Below are 23,251 nucleotides of genomic sequence, written 5' to 3'. Positions count from 1 at the left end.
TGTGATTCTGATATAACAAATTAGTACAATCAATGGAAACGAAAAGCATGTCCCCTCCAAAACATATAAAATGATGGTGCCATATTTGGTTGCCGTGAAAACTACATGCTCTGGGTTTAGTTGAGCGAATGCTGCTGATGATGATGTTGACTCGGTTGGCACATGTCATCGTATCGCAATGACATAGATCGATGCTCATGCTGTTGGCCATTGGATTGTCACGTCCAGACTCGATCTTTACTACTACTACTACTACTACTACTGCTGCTGCTGCTGCTGCTGCTACTACTACTATCATTACTACTACTACTACTACTACTACTAATGATGATGATAAAACTACTGCTACTACTACTACTAATACTGCTGCTAATGATAATAATACTAATACTAGATATCGGCTGGAAAATAATACAAACAGTTCTTTTCTTATGGATGCTTGTTATTTTTAACTTAAGAGCCTCTCCCTCTGACATATGTATCTATCAACTGATTGATCCATCAGGTGTACTACCACTCTTGATCTCGATGAAACACAAGGTCGTCCGCCGCTGACTTGTCGAGGCGTCTCCCATTCTCGCGACATAACGAGGGAGTAACGTTATTAAGTTATGTAACGTAAGATCATTTTGATTCACAGATTGTCATTATTTCGAGAGTTTTGTTCATACTATCTTCCCCCATTATCGTGTGATGCGTGAAGTATGTGGATTGTACGATTTAATCAGAATGGGTAGAGATGGAGAGAGACAGAGCGAAGGACAGAGAAGACATAGAAAAGCCGCAGGAGATAAAGAAAAGCACACGACAGAGAGAGTTTGGAGAAAGGAGAGAGATATTATGAGATATGATTTTTACGAGGTAACAATGATAGATGTTCGTTTTGAACTCAATTTTGTATGCTTTGACACTCAGAGGAAAATCTGTAACTCCACATGTTCACGGTTGAATTGTGTGTCCATACTCAGATGCAGGGCATAATTGGTTAAATACGTTTCATGGTTTCTAATTCTATTTCAGCCCGTCCACAGCCAGACTGACAAATAAATTTAGCAAGACGGACCCGTTTTCTGTTATATTTGCAGCCAACGTCATTGCTAAATAGTTTTCCATTCCAAATGATGTAAGGATTTCGGATTGCGTGGGAATGTTATTTCTCGCCGCACTCTGCAGTATTCACAGCCCCCAAGGGCGTCTGACTAGGTATATGACTAGCACCATCAGGTCAATGCGTGAGGCCCACACATAGCACACTGACACACTCCGTCAGTTCACAATGACCCATGCCATCAGGGCACAATGTCTCACACCATCAGGGCACAATACCTACACCACCAGGGCACAATACCTACACCACCAGGGCACAATACCTACACCACCAGGGCACAATGGCCCCACACCATCAGTGTCAATGAAGTATTTGAACCTATTCTTTTAAATATACACCGGAAGTCAAGTTTGAGGGAAACATGAACCGTGGTCGTATTGCCTCTTTGGCCCCAATAAAGTATTGTTGGAAATTGAGTTTAGAAATGTTTTTGTCCGCGAAAATGGAAGAGGTCGCACAAACACAACAATGAAATTGAGATAAACGTACAACATGCATGCATTTAGGTATACATTGACGGCTAATGTGGCATTCGTTTTCTTGTACACCTGGATGTGGATTTACAGCAACAATTCATATTGATCATTTATGTTGCCACAGTTCAGCAGGATGTGGTTTGAACAAAATTACCAGATGTGATTCAACCTTGAGAGCTACCTCGCCCTGATGTGGAAATTCACACATTCGGATTTTTTTTATTCTGAAAATGATTTACCGAAACACATGCTGTTCTTTCACCTACGCAACGACAATGTGACACCTAATAGGGTATGAATAAGCAGGGGGACCATTAGTGGCAACAGGGTCGAAGGGAAACCACTGGTAAGTATTGTCATTGGCATTGTTGTCTTAAATTTTGACAAAATGTTTCGACTTTATTTATCCTGCAACACGTTTCATAATTTTAACATTGGCATGCATACATCACTTCGACAAAACACATGATGATGCATGTGTACTAATGTTAAAATTATGAAACGTACGTACGTGTGTATGTATGTATGTATGTATGTATGTATGTATGTATGTATGTATGTATGTATGTATGTATGTGTGTATGTATGTATGCATGTATGTATGTGTGTTTGAGTGTTTGTGTGTTTGTGTGTGTGTGTGTATGTATGCGAGCAAATATTGACACTCTGCGGACAATGATGTGTGAGTACTGATGTTGATATGAAACATGCTGCACTGACAGTACTATGTGCGAGCAAACATGGAAACTCTAAGCTAGTGAGTGAATCAGTCAGTCCGTGTTAGTTAGTCAGTCAATCAGTTAGATGTAGTTAGTCAGTCAATCACCCCGAGTTAGCAAGTCAGTGAGTGAGTGAATGAGTCAGTCTAAGTTAGTCAGTAAGTCCGAATTAGTAAGTCAATCAGTAAGTCCGTGTTAGTAAGTCAGTGAGTCAGCTTAAAGGTCACATGCAACGTAAAATACAACTTTGCAGATTCTGATACCTTTCGGTATGCACTCACCGAAACAAATCATCAAAAATGCCAATTCAACCTATATAGTTGAAAAAAAACGCGATGAAACAAAAGTCCGTGAAATCGGAGTCAGTCCGAGTTTGTGAGTCCGAGTTAGTAAGTAAATCAGTCAGTCCGAGTTAGTAAATCAGTCAGTCAGTCCGAGTTAGTGTATTTTGCTTTCTGAAGTACATTGCGGGAATATTTCCAACATCTACTAATCACCTCTAATAATGACGAATCACTTAAGAATATAATACATTTCGTGCAACTGCATTAATCAAATCAATTAATGCAGCATGTGATATATTATTATTATTATTTTACAGATTAAGATTAAAATGCAGCAGAGAGAGTTTGGGTGAACCCACCAAGAACTTTCCGGAGAATATGGAGGCTCCCCAACACTGCAGCCTTCTGCATTACCCAGATTGTCAGAAGGGCTGTGCTCCTGGTGGAGAACCCGGGCACTCTCCTGATCTGTGCCAAGAGATCAGGAGGTACCAAACCAAGGGCACCGAGAACAATGGGGAGCCTGACGACAGTGCACTTGGGATGCAAGCGAGACATTTCAAAGGCGAGGTCCGCATATTTATCATGCTTTTCCTGAATCTTGCCAATCACATTGCTGTCAAAAGGGACAGAAAATTCAATGATATAAATAATTTCATTGGTTTTATAAAAAAGGACAAGATCAGGTTTGTTGGCTGGAATTCGTCCCAGACTGTATATTGGCCCATTCCAGAGAAGTTTGAAAGCATCATTTTCCAGGACGCCCTGGACATGTTCAGGGTCATACCATGGATGGACCTCGGGGTCAAAGCCACAGGCATGGCGGAGACGATAATAAAAGCAGCGAACCATGCCATCATGTCTTTTAAGTTATGCTGTTTGTGCCAAGGAAGGACATCCACTGACAAGGTGTCTCTGTGAATTCATTGCAAAAATGACATTTCAAATTGATATTTTCTTTAAGAATCACATTCTGGCGATTGCGAGTGGGAAGTGACAGTTCCTGAGCAGCAAAAAAGGAAGCCCTCAGTTTCACATTTGAAACCAGCCGTCTTCATCCAGGCGAAGGAGTCGGTTGGATTGCTGTTCTGTTCCACACACTGCATATAACACGATGCAATGGCTTCTCAGAAAACTTCTCCACACAGGACCGACTCTGGGCAGACGTGGTGAAAGACTTCACCTGGTTTACACCCATCCAGCAGTACATCGCCATCAACAAAATCAACTTCAAATTTCAAATTGTGTCCAACAACCTTGGCACGCTTAAAGTAGCTGTGGAATACCTTGCCTTCATTATGAATCTTGACGTGCATCACCAGAGGATCATCTGACAGATAAACATGTGCAAAAGCACACTATAAAATTCTGTCATGAAGAGCTTCCACATTAATCAAACCCAGTCCTCCTGAATCGATTGGCATATATAAACGATTAAGAGAAGAACGAGGGTGGTGTGCTCTGTTATCAGACATGATCCTTCTGGTCAGGCGGTCAAGACTCTGGATGTCTTGTTTTGTCCAATCAACTACTCCAAAGGAATAGGAGAGGACTGGCACAGCAAAAGTATTGGTGGCTTTGAATTTGTTTCGAACATTTATCTCTGAACTCCAGATTCTCTTTAAACGAGAGTTATACTCGGCCCGAAGTTTATCGTGAATTTGGCCATTCTGGAGCTTGTCTCGAACTTGCATTCCAAGACAGGTGTATGCCTGATCTTCCACAAGATGCTCAATAACTCCTCCCCCTTGTAACTTGACCGATCCATCAATATTTACCTTGCCTCGTTTCAAATGAAGAGTATTACATTTGTCGAGTCCAAATGTCATGCCAATATCATTAGAGAAGGACTCGACAAGGAGAACCTGTTCTTTCAAATTGGTCTCTCCTTTGGCAAGGAGCTCGATGTCATCCATGTAGAGGAGATGAGTAAGAGGTGTTGGGGATCTGTGGTGAGGAGGTCCGGGATGGTACCCTTCCTCCCTGTTGAGTAGAAAACTCAAAGGATTTAGAGACAGACAAAAAAGCAAAGGACTGAAGGAGTCCCCCTGGAACATTCCCCTTCTGATTGGAATAGATTCCGAAGTCTGCACCTGCCCTTGCGAACACATCTCAAGTTGAGTCGACCAGCAACTCATTAAAGACTTGAGTAAATCAGGTAGTCGCTCAAGGAGGTCAATACACTGAAGAGACTTCAGAATCCATTCGTGAGGGACAGTCATATTTTTGTAGTCAATCCAGCACATGGAGAGGTTGCGATGATACGTTTTAGCCTCTTCCAAAATCATTTTCTGTACAAGAAGTTGATCCTTGCACCCCCAACATCCCTTTCTCGCCCCCTTCTGCTCTCTGTAAATTATGTCATTGGAAGAGCAGTAAGATGACACGAGGTTTGCCAAACACCCGGTGAATAATTTGTATTGAGTATTTAGACATGTGATAGTGCGGAACTTTTTCGGATCAGTCAAGTCTCCTTTTTTGGGAAGGAGTATTGTGCGACCTTTGCAGAACCATGGAGGAACATCACCTGTGTCCATAAGAGAATTGAAACAGTGAAATAATGGTGCTTGGACACAGGGAAACAGTTTCCAATACCGGTTTCAAGTGCCATCAGGCCCTGGAGCTGTATTAGATTTGGACTTCTTTATAACAGTCTTCAGGCAACCTGGTGAGATGTAACAGACAAACGACCTGGTTAATTTCTCATGCATTGCATTGTCATAATCACTGACCCATGGTGCCTCCAGGTTACAGTTGCCGGGTACAGACAACTGTTTCCAGAACCTTTCATTGGCAGCCATGGGAGGCCGTTTATCATGCTCACCATCACCACTTGTTTTAAGTTGCCTATAGAATTGCTTTTCAATATTTTTAAAAAGTTTATTTTCTTTGATAAATTTGTTTTTTTTCCCCATTTTTTCTTTCTTTCAGTCCAAACTTTTATTTTCCCTTAAGGGAATCGACAATTAGGAGAAGTACCTTTTCTTTTGTTGTCTTGTACTATTATGTTTTACAGATTGAGATAGAAATGCAGCAGGGAGGGTTTGGGTGATCCTGGCACTTGTACTGTAATTTTAATTTTCTCCAAATTGCCTTTTGTCGTTTAGACATGGGATTCACTAATGATCTTAATTTCAGGCACATCTCTATCCGGGAAATATGTTTTCTTGTTTCTGTTAGTTTTACTTGAAACCGGTTTTTCTTTGGTTTATTGTTCTTAGTATTGGGAGATTGTTCTTTGGAAGCTGTGAAGTTCCTCCAAAGTTCGAGCGGCAGCATAGACACAACAATTTATTTCATGCAATGAACAATCCGCAGGAAGTTTTAAAGAGATAATTTCATTAAGTAAATCAATTTCATTTTTGGGAAAAGACACGTTTAATTGTTTAATTGGCCTCCGTTTCTCTAAAGGTAAATCACAAATTTCCTCATAAATAGAAGTAAACAAAATATAAACAGGATTTTCGGTAAGGTCTACAACTGAAGAAGAGGAACAGTGAGGGTCCAAAATTTCGGGGCCAATTGGCTCTTTCTCGGAAGAGTTTCCACCAGGAAGAGGAAAGAGGTTGACGCGGACGTCCATCAGAAGTTTTGGGTCTGCTGCCACATGGGCATGGCATTGTACCAATGCAGCTTCAGCGACTTGCCGTTAATTCGTAGATTTTCAGGCCATCCTGTCGCTTTCGCACACTCAAGTGGTGTGGATTTTATGGCAAGTCCCATCTCCAGTGTGATTTGTGTCACTACCGGAGGAAGGCTGACTGAAAGATAGAGTTCTTCTTGGCTATCTGTAACCCAGTAAGATACCAGCTTCGGGGGTCAGCCCTAACTGGGTGATGTACGTTTTGTTTAGGGAATAAAATTCCCCTATCTAGGCCCACTACGAAGAGGCGTACATTATTATGTTTATTATTATTATTATAAATATTACTCATCAACTTCTGTTATGTCCTAAAAGCAAAGAAACTATTGGTTGAATGAGGTAGTGAGTCAGTGTGTCAGTTAATGGCAGTCTGTCAGTCAGTCTTAGGAGTCATTCTGTCAGTCAGTAAGTTAGTCAAGGTTAGTGAGTCAGCCTTTGAAGCCAGTTAGTGATATTCTGTCAGTCAGGCAGCCAGGTGTTGTCAGTCAATCAGAGTTTGTGAGTCAAACTATAACTCAGAGTCACCCAGAGTCACCCAGAGTCTGTGAGTCAGTCTATTACACAGAGTCAGTCAAAGTCTGTGAGTCAATGTACGAGTCAGAGTCAGTCATATTTAATCCGCGAGTGATTCAGTGTGAGTCTGTTAATCAGTCAGGGTGAGTCAGTCAGTATGTCAGAGCTACTCAGCCAGAGTTCGTCCTTCCTTCAGTTCTTCAGTCACTCGGGGTTAGTCTGTCAGTTGGAGTCAGATGGAATAAACTGTCAGTCAGACTGAGTGTCAGAATTAGTCCGTCAGTTAGAGTCAATCAGTTCATCCATAATCAATGAATACAGGATATTGCATGGTGATGCTGCGCCCGGCACTGGTGCTGCTACTGGTGGTGCTGATGCTCACCCCGCAGGAAGGCGAAGGACTTCCGAGACGCAGACGTAGCCGACGCAACACCAACAACATCATCAAACTGCTGAGGGATTTGGTGATAATATACAGAAGTGTGGGCAAACGTGAAGTTTCTACTTTGTTTGACGTTGATGAAGATGACCAGCTTCTGGAGGAATTCATGCAAACCTCAATGAACAAACGTAAATATGACGGGCTGAAAACTTGAGCCCATTGTTTAAAATTTTGTTTCCACTCCCTAGGTACATTGTAAATGTACTCCATGATGTCGACAATCATGAGAATCTTGGCTTTATCCGACAAAGAGAAACAGCAGCAGGCTCTAGTAACCGTAAATGGAAAATCCCAGGGTTGATATCTTCAGTTTATTTTGGAAAATATCTATGACCTATTTAAGAGATAAACGTTCTGTGTTTGAAAATTAGACGAATATTAGACCGAACTGGTAGTCTCTAAATTTCACATGAAACCGAATGCGGAGGGATATTTGGTATATAGCCTCGTTTTGAGCCGTCTCCTCACGCTAAAAATAGATATCCAATCCAGTTTCACCATTCTCTCACAACAAGCAATCTAATTGTGTGATTCGAAACAACAGTTCAACTTAGACATTAACATTTGAACCTGAAACTGTGTGAGTCCCTCTTTAACAAAAAAATATATGAGCCCCCTCAATCTGCTGTTTTCAGGTGACGGTCTTGTTGACAGGGATGAGTTGTTGGCAACTGCGTACGTACCGATTAACATACGGTTAACCATCAGGGCCATATCTTTTTGTGTGTAGAAACCAAGGTTGCGACGGGTAACCCGGCTACCCTGGACGGGTGTGTAATAGGTTGCACTCGGGTACCTGTCTTAATACCCGGACCATTTATGATCACGTGACTAAAAGATTAAACAGTGTAATGTATATGTGTTATTCTTTAATGATTAAAAGGTTTTATTGGCTAAGATATAGACATTTTGAACATAATACATGATTAAGAAATTGAAAAACCAAGAAATTAGCCTCCGAGATGAAAAATATATTACTATTTCTTACAAGCTTGATGTCAAGACTTAACATAACGGGTATCCCGGTAGTGTAGGGTAGGATAATAGGTAGTGGATCCAATGCATATATGTACTTTAGCAAGGTAGATGCCAGAAATATATTTTTAGAACAAAAGTGAAATCATTCTCCTCCCCTGTGAATGTGTCATGTCTTCCTGCGAACCTCTGTTCTAATACAGCCCTTCATGGCGCGAGCGTTCAGGATTCGTGATTCATTCCAACAGATTTAGTGCAATCAGCGAGGTTGTTTCAAAAGTGATCATTCGTAATTCTTCGGTAATTTCCGTATATTTCTTCTAGACAGAACTCATTCATGTAATGGCGGATCAACGGCGTCTCCACTGCCCTTGTTGAATACAGACAAGTTGGCCATTAAATTTTTTTTGGTGTCACGTCGGCACTACTACCACTACCACTACAACTGCCACTACCACTAACACTATCACTACCAGAGCTACCACTACCACCACTACCACAACCACTTATACCACTACTACTGCCACTACCACTACTACCACCAATACCACTATTACTACTACCACTACCAAACTACCACTAAAACACCACCACTGCCACTACTATCACCAATACCACTACCACTATCACTACCACTACTACTACACTACCACCATTACTGCTACCACTACAACTGCCAATGCCACTACCAGTACTACTACAATTGCCACTACCACTACCACTACTACTACCACAACCACTGCCACCACCACTACCATTACTACCACTACTACCACCACTACTACTGTAACTGTCACTGCCACTGCCACTGCCACTGCCACTGCCACTGCCACTACTACTACTGCCACTACTACTAATAATGCTACTACTATTACTATAACAACAAGCATTCTATTTCAAGCACAAACGCCGCACAAGAGGAACAGCAACCACTGTCTGTGTGGGCGGATGCTGATGGAGGAAGCTATTCGTAGCCACAACGACAAGAGCAAAAGCAACAGCTGAACACTACAGCGGTAGGCACTGGAGAGATGAGTGTGGAAGAAGGACGGGACGAGAGTGAGGAAAAGATTGGCAGAGGGAGGAGAGAGGGGGAGGGAGAGAGAGAATGAGGGAGAGGGGCGGAGAAAGAGGAAGAGAGGGGAGAAAGGGTGAGAGAAAGAGAGGGAGAGAAAGAATTCAATTCACAGAAAAATTCAAAATTCAATTCATTGTTTTATTGTTTTCAAGGTCATATGACCCATAATGCATCGTTACATGTTTTATACATTAATTGCTAACATGCCTCTCAAAGATATTCTCTTTTTATGCGAAACACATTGTACAGATATTTTCCCAACATAAACGGGTGGTTGCAATCAGTAGAAATCAATAATGATTTTAAATTATCAAATATTTTTGCTATGAGTGGAAAAATATGGAACATCCGAAATTCTTTGTACGAATATGACATTCATCTTCGGTAACTTTACAGTGAGTGAATGAGTTAAAATTTAACGTCACATCGGCAATATTTTAGCCATATCGTGACGGGAACAAAACACTGAAAAGGAATATATGTGTGTTATAAAACCTGTCGACAAAGGACAGTAAAACAACTACAGTATCACAATTTGAATTAAACTAGCATGGAAAGTTAAAACTAATAGCAATATGTAGACAATACAATATAAAAAACAGGCAATAGATCGCCAGCAACAAAAGGTAGATCACCATACTAGGGACCATGGGGACTTACAGTACTTTTGCTACCTGCATGGACCCTAGTTGGATTTACACCATCCCTTCAGCTGTTGGCGAGTGTACAATATGCCAGCCAAAATTAAAACAACAGAAATACTAAGATTAAAAGCCTGGTAGACTTAAATTTACTGTGAATGTTTTTGGACTTACGTATCCTCTCAGGAGGACAATAATTTTACAATACTTCAACCCCCTTTGAGGGTACAGCCACCAACAATTCTAGTTACCAATCCAAACTACCAATTATTAAAACACATCTTTTTACACAAACATATTGCTCAAAATTCAATCAAAAAATCAATTTCCTTTTAAAAAAAACAATAATTAAATGAAAACTAACGCTGGTAAAAAGATCCTGTATTCTTTTAACTGTAAAATACTTATCCCTTGTGATGGAGAATTCAACACAGTCAAGCAGAATATGCTTGACCGTGACTCTCTCATCACAAGAGATACAAAATGGAGGATCATCACCTTTTAACAGGTATGCATGAGTATATCTAGTGTGACCAATACGACATCGTCGTAAAATAACCTCTTCAAATCTGGACTGACAACCCAAGTGGGTATAACCAATGTAAGGTTTTATTTCATGTAATTTATTGATACCCACATGGGTGTCCCACTTCCTCTGCATCATATCACGGATATAAGATCTAATGTTAGCTTTATAATCAGTGTATGGAATAAGAAGTGGTGTCACAGATTTGTTGAGTGCTGCCTTGGCAGCAAGATCGGCCATTGCGTTACCAGAAATGCCTACGTGGCTCGGTAACCAACAAAAGACGATGTCGTATTGGCCAGTAGCAAGATCATTATACAATTCAATAATTTCTATCAAAAGTGGATGTTTACAAGAAAGATTTTTAATAGCCTGAAGGCAAGAAAGAGAGTCTGAATAGATTACATACTGTTTACGTTTAGGGTGTCTGTGAATATATTTAAGAGCTGTTAATATGGCGTTAGCTTCAGCTGTAAAAATAGAACTATTATCTGGTAATCTAGAAGATATTGTTCTGGATCCAATGACAGTGGCACAAGCCACTGCGCCACAGTCCTTGGATCCATCTGTAAATAAGGGTTTATAATTGCTATATTGATGTTTTAATTGATGATATTCTTGTTTATATTGTAAGTCGTTTGTTTCTGATTTTTTAAATGATGTTAATGTTAGGTCAACTTGTGGCCTAACCAATTGCCAAGGAGGAGAAGAAAGAAGACGGGAAGGAGATATACTTTCCAGCTCAATGCCGGCAGAAGAAATAAATGGTTCAATTCTGTGCCCAAGAGGTGGAACAAGAGAAGACTTTTTGTTATACAAATCCTCATAAAGCGGATTGAAGACACAGTTATAGGCAGGGTTAGATTCGTTAGAATATAGTTTAGTAATGTATTGTAAAGACAATTTCATACGACGTTGAGTAAGAGATGGTTCATCGGCCTCAACGTAAAGACTATCAATAGGTGAAGTTCTGAAAGACCCAAGACAAAGTCTTAAGCCTTGATCGTGGACAGAATCAAGAAGTTTAAGGTTGCTTTTGCAGGCTCCACCATATACGATGGAGCCATAATCGAGTTTCGAACGGACCAGTGATCGATATAGGTGTAAGAGGGTAGCTTGATCACCTCCCCACTTTGAGTTGGAAACAACTTTCAACAAGTCAAGAGCCTTCAGGCATTTAGTTTCAAGGGACTTGATATGAGGCAGAAATGTTAACTGGGAGTCAAAGATTAGGCCCAAGAACTTGGCCTCCTTTACAACTTTGATGGGAGTGCCATCTAGTGATAGTTCAGGGTCCTTATGTGGCTTATATTTTCTGCAAAAATGCATACAATTAGTTTTGGATTTAGAAAATTTAAAGCCGTTTTCAAGACACCATTTATTTATTTTGTTTAAACACAACTGCAACTGCCGCTCTATGGTATGCATATTTTTACCACGACAAGAAATATTAAAATCATCCACAAAAAAGGATCCATCAATGGAATCGTTTAAAACTTTAGATAAACTGTTGATCTTTATACTAAAAAGTGTGACTGACAAAATACTGCCTTGTGGAACACCCTGATCCTGATTGTAATGACCAGACAGGGTAGAACCCACTCGAACTTGAAACTGTCTGTCATTTAAAAAGTTGGCTATAAATTGAGGTAAACGAGCTCGCAAGCCGAAGTCATGTAAGTCTCTTAAAATACCATATTTCCAGGTTGTGTCATATACTTTTTCTAGATCGAAAAAGATAGACACTGCATGTTGTTTATTAATTAGTGCGTTTTTAACAAGTGATTCTAAACGCACTAAGTGATCGACAGTACTTCTGTTTTTGCGGAAACCACACTGTATATCAGTTATAAGGTTATTTGTTTCCAAGTACCAAACTAGTCGATTAGTCATCATGCGTTCCATGGCCTTACAAACACAGCTAGTTAATGAAATCGGACAATAATTGGATGGATCCGTATGATCACGTCCAGGTTTAGGTATTGTTACTACTATGGCGTCACGCCATGAAGAAGGAAATTTCCCAGAAGTCCAAATATCATCAAAAATGTATAAGAGCGTCTCTAAAGAGGACTCTGGTAAGTGCTTCAGGAGTTGATAATGTATGTTATCAGCTCCTGTAGCAGTGTCATGAGCTTGATCAAGAGCAGTATGGAGTTCATGAATAGAAAATATTTCATTATAATCTTCCCCATTATCAGAATTGAAATTAATAGTTTTCTTTTCTTGTTGTTTTTGATACTGCTGGAATTTAGGTACATAATTAGAAGAGGAAGAATCTTTAGCGAGGGTTTCACCCATTTTAATAGCAATATCTGATTTATCAGCAAGTAATTGATCTCCATGTTTAAGATGATGGACAGTAGATTTAGTACCCTTACCTTTAATTTTCTGGACCATGTTCCATACCTTGGACATGGGTGTTCGAGAATTTATTTTGGATACATAATTTTGCCAAGATTGTCGTTTGTTCTGTTTAAAAGTACGTCGTGCTTTAGCATTTAAAATTTTAAATTTATTTAAATCATGCACCATAGGATGGCGACGGAAATAATGTTCTGCTTTTTTCCTTGCCTTCCTAGCTTGTTTGCATTCATCGCTGAACCATGGTTTTCGAATATGTGGAACTGCAGAGGATTTTGGTATACACTCATCAGCTATGGAATTCAGTTCCTCAGAAAAACATTTAATAGCATCAGGAACGTCAATAAAACGTTCGGCTTTAAGTTTTTCAGCACACAGTCTTTCATATAAAGTCCAGTTAGCCTTTTCAAAATTCCTCCTTGATGATGGAGGAACATTAGATGGAGTTACAGCTTTTAATATAGTAGGAAAATGGTCACTTCCACAGAGGTCATCGTGGACTGACCATTCAAATTCATTTAGTAGTTCTGAATTTGTCAGTGACAAATCGAGAGCAGAATAGGTCCCTGTACCAGGGTGTAAATATGCGTTGGAACCATCATTATAAATACATAAATCATTGTCAGAACAAAAGTCCTCAAACAACTTACCTTTAGTGTTTGTAGTTACACTACCCCAGAGTGGGTTGTGTCCATTTAGATCTCCCATTATAATACAGGGCTTCGGGAGTTGGTCATATAGAGCTTGAAGATCAGTTTTGGCAAAAGTTGAAGACGGCGAAATATAGAGAGAGCATAGCGTAAACGCTACATGTAAAGTAATTCTCACAGCAACAGCCTGCATACTAGTAATAAGTGGAACAGGGCTTTGAATAACGTTTTTTCTGACTAGAATGGATGATCCTCCAGTGGCCCTATCACCCGGAGGTGAAAAACAATGATATGCATTAAAATGACGAAGGTCAAATGTATCTGTTTGTTTTAAATATGTCTCTTGGAGACATATCGCTCAAGGTGTAAAATCTTGGACTAATAGCTGTAATTCATGTAAATTAGTCCTCAGTCCTCTGCAGTTCCACTGTACAATATTATTGGAATAAACTATCTTTTGGGGGATTTATTGGAGATCTACCCCTTGCCTTTCTAGAGGGCGACAAGCTGTGTGTGCTGTGGGGAATAGTTTCGGACACATCCATGTCCTCCAACGATCCAAATTTGTTAAACAGATGGATTTTGTTTGTTGAACTTTTCGAGGCTCTGCCACTTTGACATTTTTGTGATGAAGATGCATTTCTTGATTTCACCGGGTGTTTTGCAATGCCTTTCACATTTGTTTGAGAATCAGATTTAGATTGTGAGTGGGATTTAGATGCCTTAGATACAGATGCATCCTGAATACGGGATGAATCGGGAAGTACTTCCGCAGTCTGAGTGGATATTTCAGGTGACAGAATCTGAGGGGAATCAGTATTTATCCATGTCCAGTTGGTTTGACAGCTCATAGACATTTTGGTTATTTTGGCTGTATCAGACGGTGATCGAGATACGGAAGCATACGTTTCAGACTTTTGCACTTGTTTTTTGGCTTCAGCAAAACTAATGTCTTGTGTAAATTTTATTTTGTTGATTTCCATTTGCTGTTTCCAAATGGGTCACTCCTTTGAGAAGGATGAGTGATTTCCTTCACAATTAGTACATTTTTTGAAAGTGCTGTTGCAGTCATCCGTCGTGTGAGTTTTTTCGCTACAGTGAGCACATGTAACAGGTGATTTACATGTATTGACATCTTGGCCGTATCTTTGGCATTTAAAGCATCTTAAAGGATTAGGAATGTAAGTATCCACATTGATGTTACAGTAGCCAGCCTTTATTGATTTTGGAGCAATTGGACACGAAAAGCAAAACAGGTACGTGTTTGTCTCAAGGGTTCTATTATTTCAACGAGTTTTGAATCGCTTAACAAAAGTGACTCCTTGATCCTTCATCTCTGACACGATATCAAATTCTGTCATATCAGCAAACAAGTGATCACGGTCTCGCACTATTCCTTTACTGGTCTTCAAGGTTCTGTGTGCTGAGACCAACACAGGAATGTTCACAAACGATTCAATCGCCATCAGGTTCGTGGCTTGCTGTCGCTTACTACATTCAACAAGTAAAGCACCTGAACGGAAGCGTCTGATGTTTTTGACTTCACCCGCAATTCCTTGTATTCCCTTGGATACGGCAAAAGGGTTCAATTTCAATGGTGTTTTATGCAGCGTCTCAATTACGATAAAGCGTGGCCAGTAGTCAAATGCTTTAGTGGATCTGTGTTCAGTATCATCAAGATCAATGTCAAGTGGACGTTTTGGTAGGGGTTTGGTATTCCATGGTTAGTATTTACTGGTTCATCATCCGAGCTCCCCACCCACCACGGAGTATCACAAGGACAATGCTAAAAACAAGCGGATCTCCAGCTTGCAGCACCAAGGATACCCGGATGATATACTTCAGCAGAAAAATTGAAGTTTAATCATTCCACCAGATTGGCCCATGAGCCACCGCCTTCTGGGCACACGACTCTAGGCAAAAACATGAAAGTGTATATTTGAAATTATGAGGGTCCAAAAATTTGCCAACACTTACAAGGATAAAATTTTCAAATGTTTACATTACAAAACGTAACACTCAGGGCTTGGCGTGACCAGCCGATTGGTTGAACCGGGCTCATTCAACCACCCGTCTAGGTGAAGTAAGGGTCGAAGGGGTGTGTTGAGCAAAGGGAACACGGTCACGGGTCCTCAGTGCTCTCAACCCCCAGACTCCCGTCCTCCACCGACACAAGGCCGCAACCCACGGCAAACCGGTTGGTGGACCAAAAATCCCTCCGGGTCCACAACGGGGGTGTTGGCGAGCTCTTGGCGTTACCCAGCACCCACCACGAGGAGATGGCTCGCCACGGGTGCCGGTAACTTTACAAAGAGAACACATATAATCATTATCTTGATAATCGCTTGAGCCTTTTCTAATACACTGTATGCCTAATCGATTAAAACAGCATCTAAACAAGAGAAGCGCTTTTCTATATTTAATATATTTAACATTGTATGTGTACAATTCTGGAGAAAGTGAATGTTTTATTAAGGAATAAAATTGTAATGACGCTTTATCAGATAGCTCAGAATATCAGTCTTCCCAGTCAATCACTCTTTCTTTAAAAGCATTTAAGAACATATCAATATCCCCTACCCTTTTTGTATCCATACATGGCCATACCCGTAAGTAAATAATAGTTTCATTATATTAGTTGCCCAATTAGACCGTTTGTTACAGGATTGTTTCATCATAAGATACGATTGGTGAGGATATCTATATGACGGCATGATGATTAATTTCAACCAATATCCAACCAACCAATTCGTATATAAGGGAGAGAGAGAAAGAGAGGAAGATAGAGTAAGGGGAGAGGGGGAGAGAGAGTGAGGGAGAGAAAGTGAGGGAGGGAGCGTAGGGGAGAGAGAGAGATGGAGGGAGGGAGAGTGAGGGATATATGGAGAGGGAGCGAGAGAGAAGCAGAGAGAAGAAACAGAGGGGAAGAGAGAAAATGAGCTAGAGAGGAGGGAGAGACAGTGAGAGAGGAGAGAGATAGGGAGTGAGAGAGCCAGAAAAAAAGTAAGTGGTGGAGAGAGAAAGGGGGAGGGGGAAGAAAGAGTAAAGGTGGGAGAGGAAGTGAGGAGGAGTGAGAGAGAGAGCATGGGAAGAAGGGAGAGAGTGATGGAGGAAGGGAGAGAGAGAGAAGCAGATAGAAGAGTGAGACCGAGAGAAGCAGAGACAGAGAGACAGAGTGAGGGAGAGTAGGGGGGAAGAGAGAGAGTGATGGGTAAAGGGAGAGTTAGGGATACTTGGGGAGGGAGAAAGAGATAACGGAGATATAGATAGGGAAAGGGAGTATTTATTACAAATTACACATAACTATTCTGTACTAGACTTTGCAAACTTTGCATCCCGTTCATGTAACTCTGCATTTAAGCATTTAAACACATAGTCAAGATACAATGTATAGCATTTCACGGGTATTTCTTTGGTTTCAGATGGTGACCAACCAGACTGACAAATAAATTTAGCAAGCATGAATCGTCTTCTGTCTTATTTAATTACGATTTGGATTGTGTGCATATGCTTTACTGCCGCACTCCGCTATCTTCACACTAGCGAGAAGTAAGTCCAATCAAGAATACCACCAAACCAACAGCAGTGTACAGTACCTTCAGGGCACGCCGTGTGCCTTCACTGACCCATGAACACGGTCATACACTGTCAGGGCACAACGACCCACGCTATCACGACATAATGACCCACGCTATCACGACATAATGACTCATGCAATCACGACACCATGAAACACGATAACACGACACAATGACCCACGCTATCACGACACAATGACCCACGCTATCACGACACAATGACTCAAGCAATCACGACACAATGACCCACGATATCAGGACACACGGTCATACACTATCAGGTGGAACAATGACCCACGCATTCACGACATACTGATCCACGCCATCAGGACAAATAATCAAACACAATCTGGGAACAATACTGACCTACGCAATCACGACACAGTGACATCCTATCAGGACACACGGTCATACACTATCAGGGCACAATGATCCACGCCATCAGCGTACAATCACCAACGCCATCAGTCACAACGTCACACGCCATCAGTGCATGCTATCAGGGCACAATGACCTAGAGCACAGTTACCCCCGCCATCAGGGCAGTATCACCCACGCCCTTAGGACACTATGACCTAGGGCACAATTACCCACGCCCTCAGGGCACAATGTGCGTCATTTTCAGTATTCATTCAAAAATTAATAATTCAAAGACTGCATGGCATTGCTAACTGAAGCAGTTTTCCTGAATGGCTTAATGACTGATTCATGAAATATTAGTGAAACATTTTTCAGGAAGTACAATAACTATTCTCTCACTCTCTCAGAAATAAATGCATAGTTGTATTTTCGCGAATTCAGTTAACTGTAAAGTAAGAAAACATTGTAAATATGTATACTGGACAAAATAAGTTTGGTATTTTTTTTACTGATCTTTTGTCAATCTGTCAGTGAATACATACATCATTATTCATAATTTCAAAACTTACAGATATCCTTAACTATTTTTGCCCAGTATCTAACGTCTGCTAAGTGAGGACAACCGTTCCTAGTTGGGTGTCGTCCTCAGTGTCTGTGGTGACCTCCACGAGCCCCCAAAACTGTCCTGCATTGTCTCGGCATAGAGTCACTAAGTCCTTGAATTCTGTCCCATTCCTCTTGCAATGCGTGTGCGAGATGATTTAACATCTAAGACGTTCCCATAAGCGTCGGTCGAGGTCATCACACAAATGCACGATGGGTTTGAGATCGGGCGATGTAGAAGGCCATGAAAGCGTTGTAATGCTCTGATTCTAAAGACAGTGAATAGTGCCATGTGCTGTGTGAGGTCTGCAATTGTCTTGTTGGAACAGATCCCTCTGGCGGTCAATGATGGAAACCATGCGAATACTTAAGATTTCGTCTCTGTACCGAATAACAGTTAAATTGCTCTGAAGTTACATAAAGATTTAACTCTGCGTGTAGGAAATGGATCCCCACATCGTGACCCTACCCTCTTGACACTCGTCGACGTAGACGTCGCAACACTATTAAAACAGTGTCTTCTGACTTGAAGTCTAGCTTCTCGTGAATAACGATGCGTTTTTGCGCTGTGCATTCGTCCCATGTACACAAACCAGCATTTTAATGGTGAATTTTATCAGTCAAACACTAATTTCGAAACATATTTGCCATTTCACATAGCCAGGTGTGCGAGAAGCACATGTGCCGAAAAGTGATTTTTCATCAACCCATGAAACTTCCGTCTCTCATTATCTCAAGTGGAGGGCTAAGTCAGTTATTAATTATCAGATCATCGACACACCTGAAGATTAAGCCACATTAATTTGATTTTATTTTGCCGACCCTAGAGCAAATCCTTATCAATATGCATGACAGATCAGATATACAGTTTGGATGTGGAACACTGAAAATTCAAATGTTTTGACAAAACTGAACTCAGTCAATTAATCGATATCGACATGATATTGATTATGCTTGTCTCAAACACTCTGGGTTTGTTGTTGGTTGACTCCGCACTTAGCAGTAGTCCAGCTATCTAAATATTGTAAATAATCAAATCTGGACCAGACAAGCCAGTGATCAACAGCCTGGGCTCTAATCTACGCAAGTGATGACATGTATCAACCAGGTGAGCGAGCCTTACAACCTGATCCCGTTAGTCCCCCACGACAAGCATGGGGGTATCTTCCCATTATGACTACTCCCAGTGTGACTACTCCCAAGTTGACTACATATGAATATAAACATACAAACGAACTCCACTACACGTAATAATGTACTGTATCTGTACAGTTGATTACTCCAAGTCTAGTCCATTCTGTTAACGCTGAATCAATATAAACCACGATAAAGCCGCAGAAACTCACAATTACTTTGATTGAAATTAAATTTTGGGACAAGATTTGACAAATCATCCATTGCTGAACCACGCTCGGCTGTAGTGAATCTAAACGCAGACAGACATAATCGACATATATCAAAAACATATACTGAATGTCAGTGTACGCATGCATGTAGGCTCCGGGACGTAATATTTTCAGCAGGACAAGCCCCTGCGGTTATGATTGTTTGTAAGTGTTGGTGGGGGAACAGTCTTTCTCTAATAATTAAAAAACACTCGACTAGAACAGGTTGTGTACTGGACGGGTAGTGAGTGAGTGAGTTTAGTTTTACGCCGCACTCAGCAATATTCCAGCTATATGGTGGCGGTCTGTAAATAATCGAGTCTATAACAAATAAGACAGTGACCAACAACATGAGCATCGATCTGTGCAATTGGGAACTGATGACATGTGGCACCAAGTCAGCGATGCTGACTACCCGATCCCGTTAGTCACCTCTTACGTCAAGCATATTTGCCTTTTATGGCAAGCATGGGTTGTTGGAGGCCTCTTCTACCCCGGTCAAGCTTCACGGGTCTAGGCGGGTAGTCAAACCGGGAGAAGGCATAATGGGAATGAGCTTCCATGGGTTGCTGAAGACCAATTCTAACCCGAATCTTCACGGGTCAACACATTAGACGATAGTACACAACCACCCACTCCACATTTCCAGACGGTGACCACAAGATGTAGTGACCACCACAAAGCACTGACTAGTCCTACATGGTTGATAAAGTCTTGTTTTCAAGTGTAGTGGCCAAGTGGTTTAAGCTCCCGCTCCTCACGTCGACGGCCCGGGTTCGATTCCCCTCGTTTGGATTCCCCGCCGCGAAATCCCGTTTGGTTTCTCGGCCGTGTTATTGCTAGACTATTGCTTTAAGGGATGTAAAACTAAAATTCACTCAGTCATAAAGATGTGAGTGACTCATTTTAAGTGAAGAACAAGCACAATGCTGCTTTCACGAAAGAATTCTCACTGTTCCAGCTCAATCTGTTCCTGAGTGTTGTTTTGCGTCCTTTCGATTGTTGTTCTTGTTGTTGAGTAAACAATTAGTACACATCAAACATCCAAAAACGTGATTCATCTTAATTTCATTTCAATAGCATATCAACCTCTTAGAAACATTAGGCGGCGGGGTACATTAGTCTAATGGTGAAAGCTTCACCTCGTCACGCCGAAGGCCCGGGTTCTATTCCCCACATGGGTACAATGTGTGAACCCGATTTCTGGTGTCCCTTGCCGTGATATTGCTCAAAGGTTGCTAAAAAGCGTAAAATCTTATTCACTCTATGTCCAAATGTCCGACATTTTGAGATGTGATTATTATATTTTACTACCGCTTCTTAAAATATCTAAAAGCGGCACCGTGCGCGTCAGAATTTCTGCTAAAATCGATCGTAGCCACTAGGCGCTATTGACATGCTGACATATTTTCTGCTTTCGGTATCGTAATAAAAAAGTCAAGGACTGCTGATTCAATTTTTATTATGTCTACGACTTTAGCAGTTACGTTTAGAAATATATCATATATCTACTGTCGCAGACGATAGAGATATGAAAATTAATAATGCGCACTGGTGATGTTACAAGTGCATACTTATAATAACTACATGTTCACGCTCGCAAGCATGCAAGGCTCTAACACATTATTACTCCAGTTAATGCCTACTGCCTCTGAGGCGTTGGAAGGTTATAACCACATGACTTATCCCACCAGGTACCCATTTTCTGCTGACTGAACAGAGACTTTTGAACAAACTCTCTTTCATAAATGAGACCACATGTATTTCGTTGTGGAGCAGGACTAAAATAATAAAAAAAACTCTCAGAAGTTAAGTTATCACACACAGACACCCACTCAAGGACTCTCCACGTGCAACAACTTGTTCATAACCTGAGCTCTATCCACAGAACCATACACCGCCACGGGTAGAAGAATGATTTATACGGTAAAGTGCCCTACACAGAGTAGACTCCTTGTTTTGTTTACATGCGTCCTTGTTCCTGTTTTGTTCCTGTTGTTGAAAGACCGATTTTGACTTGCAACTTCAAATTAGAAATTAGTTCCATTTCAGACTTTGTTACTGGTGCTTACAGTTTGAATCGTCACTTCAGGTATCTTGCTTTGTTGGGAAAGAGACGGAAGCAATCTATAAGACATTTTCATGCATACAATAGTCACCCTTATTTCAAAGAGGGAACAAAGTTTGTAACGTAAAATGCTTCACTGGATATATATATTGAAGCGGGTTTATTCATAGCTATGATGACGTAAGAGTATATGTTGGAACGTTTGAACGCATCTATCACGTGACTAGATATGTGCACGTGCGCATCATTCGACAAGACACCGCAGTATATGAAACAGGTTTAGTCGAATAGTGAATTATTTACAGCCCACGGGCCTTCTACACTACATTGAATGTTTTTCGCTTTCAATGTTATTGCTTATTACCTATGATCACAACACTTTCCTAGAGTCATGGCAACAAGCAGTACAGAATCATCTCACGGGTGGTCAAAGCAAGCAGTGGGTACATCAGAAGAACACAGAGACAGTATGTTTCATAATGCTGTAGTCGTTACATCAAGACTACCCGTTGGAATGGAGATTGGAAAATAGACCTTCGTCAGTACGAATGTAGTGCTGATGGCATAGTCTGTCCCACCAAGACAGGTATTTGGTCATCTCTCCAACAGTGGGCGCAGCTGGGGGTTATTGAAAAGACTGTGTCAGACTCGTTAAGTCGAATCCTAAATAAGGAAGATTGCTCTACCTGTCTAGCGTTAGGTAGTAACGTTTTCCTAACCATGAATTCACTCAACAAAGTCGTAGATATATGGCAGTGGTGGCTACCAGACGGCGAACAGGAATTAAAACAAAAGCACAAGGGAATGGCTCTTAAACCTGATGAATGGCGTCAGCTCATGGAAATCTGGGTTATTGAGCATGTCTAGATTGGTTCGTGAATATATGGATGAAAACATGGTTTATCCATGCAACGTCTAATATACACAGTCTAATCCGACTATTGCCTATAGTCCACGTTCTGTTTTGCTTTACAGAACCAAACAATGATTAATTAATCCTAACAGTAAATGTAAATGCTAGAGCAAGTGTAACCAATTACAAGAAGAAGGAAACCGATAGCGTAGCTTCTAAGCGAGAAAGTCATGTTTTAGCTATGATCAAGCAGTGGATTGAACTCGACTTTGTTGTGATGCTGTAATATAAGAGAGGAAACATCAACAATCACTTCACTTTTGGTAGGAAATGAAATGCATGTTGGGTCTGCTCTGTCTTTTCTCAAAATATCCATTGTGCACTTAAGACCTCTCTGTGCATTTCATTAAAACATTGGAAATCAATTTTGGAAAGAGTGTCTCAATTACTTCAAAGAGTTTGGCATCAACATTTCTGTAGAATCGTGTAAGTTACTAGTTTGATGGGCATTCTAGAAGTTGGTGAGTCAAAAAAGAAACATACGGCTTCATGGATTACGTCTTGTTTCAATGTAGATTCTTCCATCATTTTCAAGCTAAGTGTGAATTCAACCAAACAGTGAGAAGCTTATATACATGATATGTTGTGACAAACAGCGGATTGTCACTACAGCAGCGTGTGATAGAGTAAACATGTGGTAGATAATTGGAGGAGGCCAGTCGGGAACAAAGACAACAAAGAGCACGAGTGATGACACCAATGACGAGTGGGACTAACTAGTAATAACAAACAGACACAATGCTTAGATAGTCTTAGATGGTTTGATTAACTCTTCATAGGCTCTTGGTATGTAGTATCCTTGGTCACTGTTGGTAATAGGTTTGTGGTGGCGGATTTCGATGGTCCTGGTTTTTGGTTGACAGAACTCTGAATTCGATGAGTGGGGAATTTGTGTTGATAGTCTGAGATGGCTGATTTGCTGTCT

At 40.9% G+C, this 23,251-nt stretch overlaps 1 protein-coding gene across 2 annotated transcripts; it reads left to right on the top strand.

Annotated features, from left to right (window-relative positions):
• The first annotated feature begins 1,858 nt into the window (after positions 1-1,858).
• On the top strand, positions 1,859-16,884 carry LOC137260263 (uncharacterized). Of its 2 annotated transcripts, XM_067797958.1 has the most exons (5): positions 1,859-1,930; positions 7,065-7,313; positions 7,821-7,860; positions 9,062-9,176; positions 16,842-16,884. In XM_067797958.1, exons 2-4 carry the CDS (start codon positions 7,073-7,075, stop codon positions 9,132-9,134), a joined length of 354 nt encoding a protein of 117 aa, XP_067654059.1. In that variant the 5' UTR covers positions 1,859-1,930; positions 7,065-7,072; the 3' UTR covers positions 9,135-9,176; positions 16,842-16,884. The 2 variants fall into 2 exon arrangements, with proteins under 2 accessions (XP_067654059.1, XP_067654060.1); XM_067797959.1 differs by lacking the exon at positions 16,842-16,884 and having other exon boundaries at positions 1,915-1,930; positions 9,062-9,207.
• The last annotated feature ends 6,367 nt before the right edge of the window (positions 16,885-23,251 follow it).

This window comes from Haliotis asinina, chromosome 13 (genome assembly GCF_037392515.1).
Source record: "Haliotis asinina isolate JCU_RB_2024 chromosome 13, JCU_Hal_asi_v2, whole genome shotgun sequence".
Lineage (NCBI taxonomy): Eukaryota > Metazoa > Mollusca > Gastropoda > Lepetellida > Haliotidae > Haliotis > Haliotis asinina.
This window is presented reverse-complemented; position numbering and strand designations above follow the sequence as displayed.

Excerpts from the sequence above, each read along its gene's own strand:
- LOC137260263 (XM_067797958.1), top strand. The coding sequence starts at position 7,073 with ATGGTGATGCTGCGCCCGGCACTGGTGCTGCTACTGGTGGTGCTGATG. Across the intron at positions 7,314-7,820 it reads GCAAACCTCAATGAACAAAC|GTGACGGTCTTGTTGACAGG; the intron begins GTAAATATGACG and ends TGCTGTTTTCAG. Across the intron at positions 7,861-9,061 it reads GATGAGTTGTTGGCAACTGC|CACAAACGCCGCACAAGAGG; the intron begins GTACGTACCGAT and ends TTCTATTTCAAG.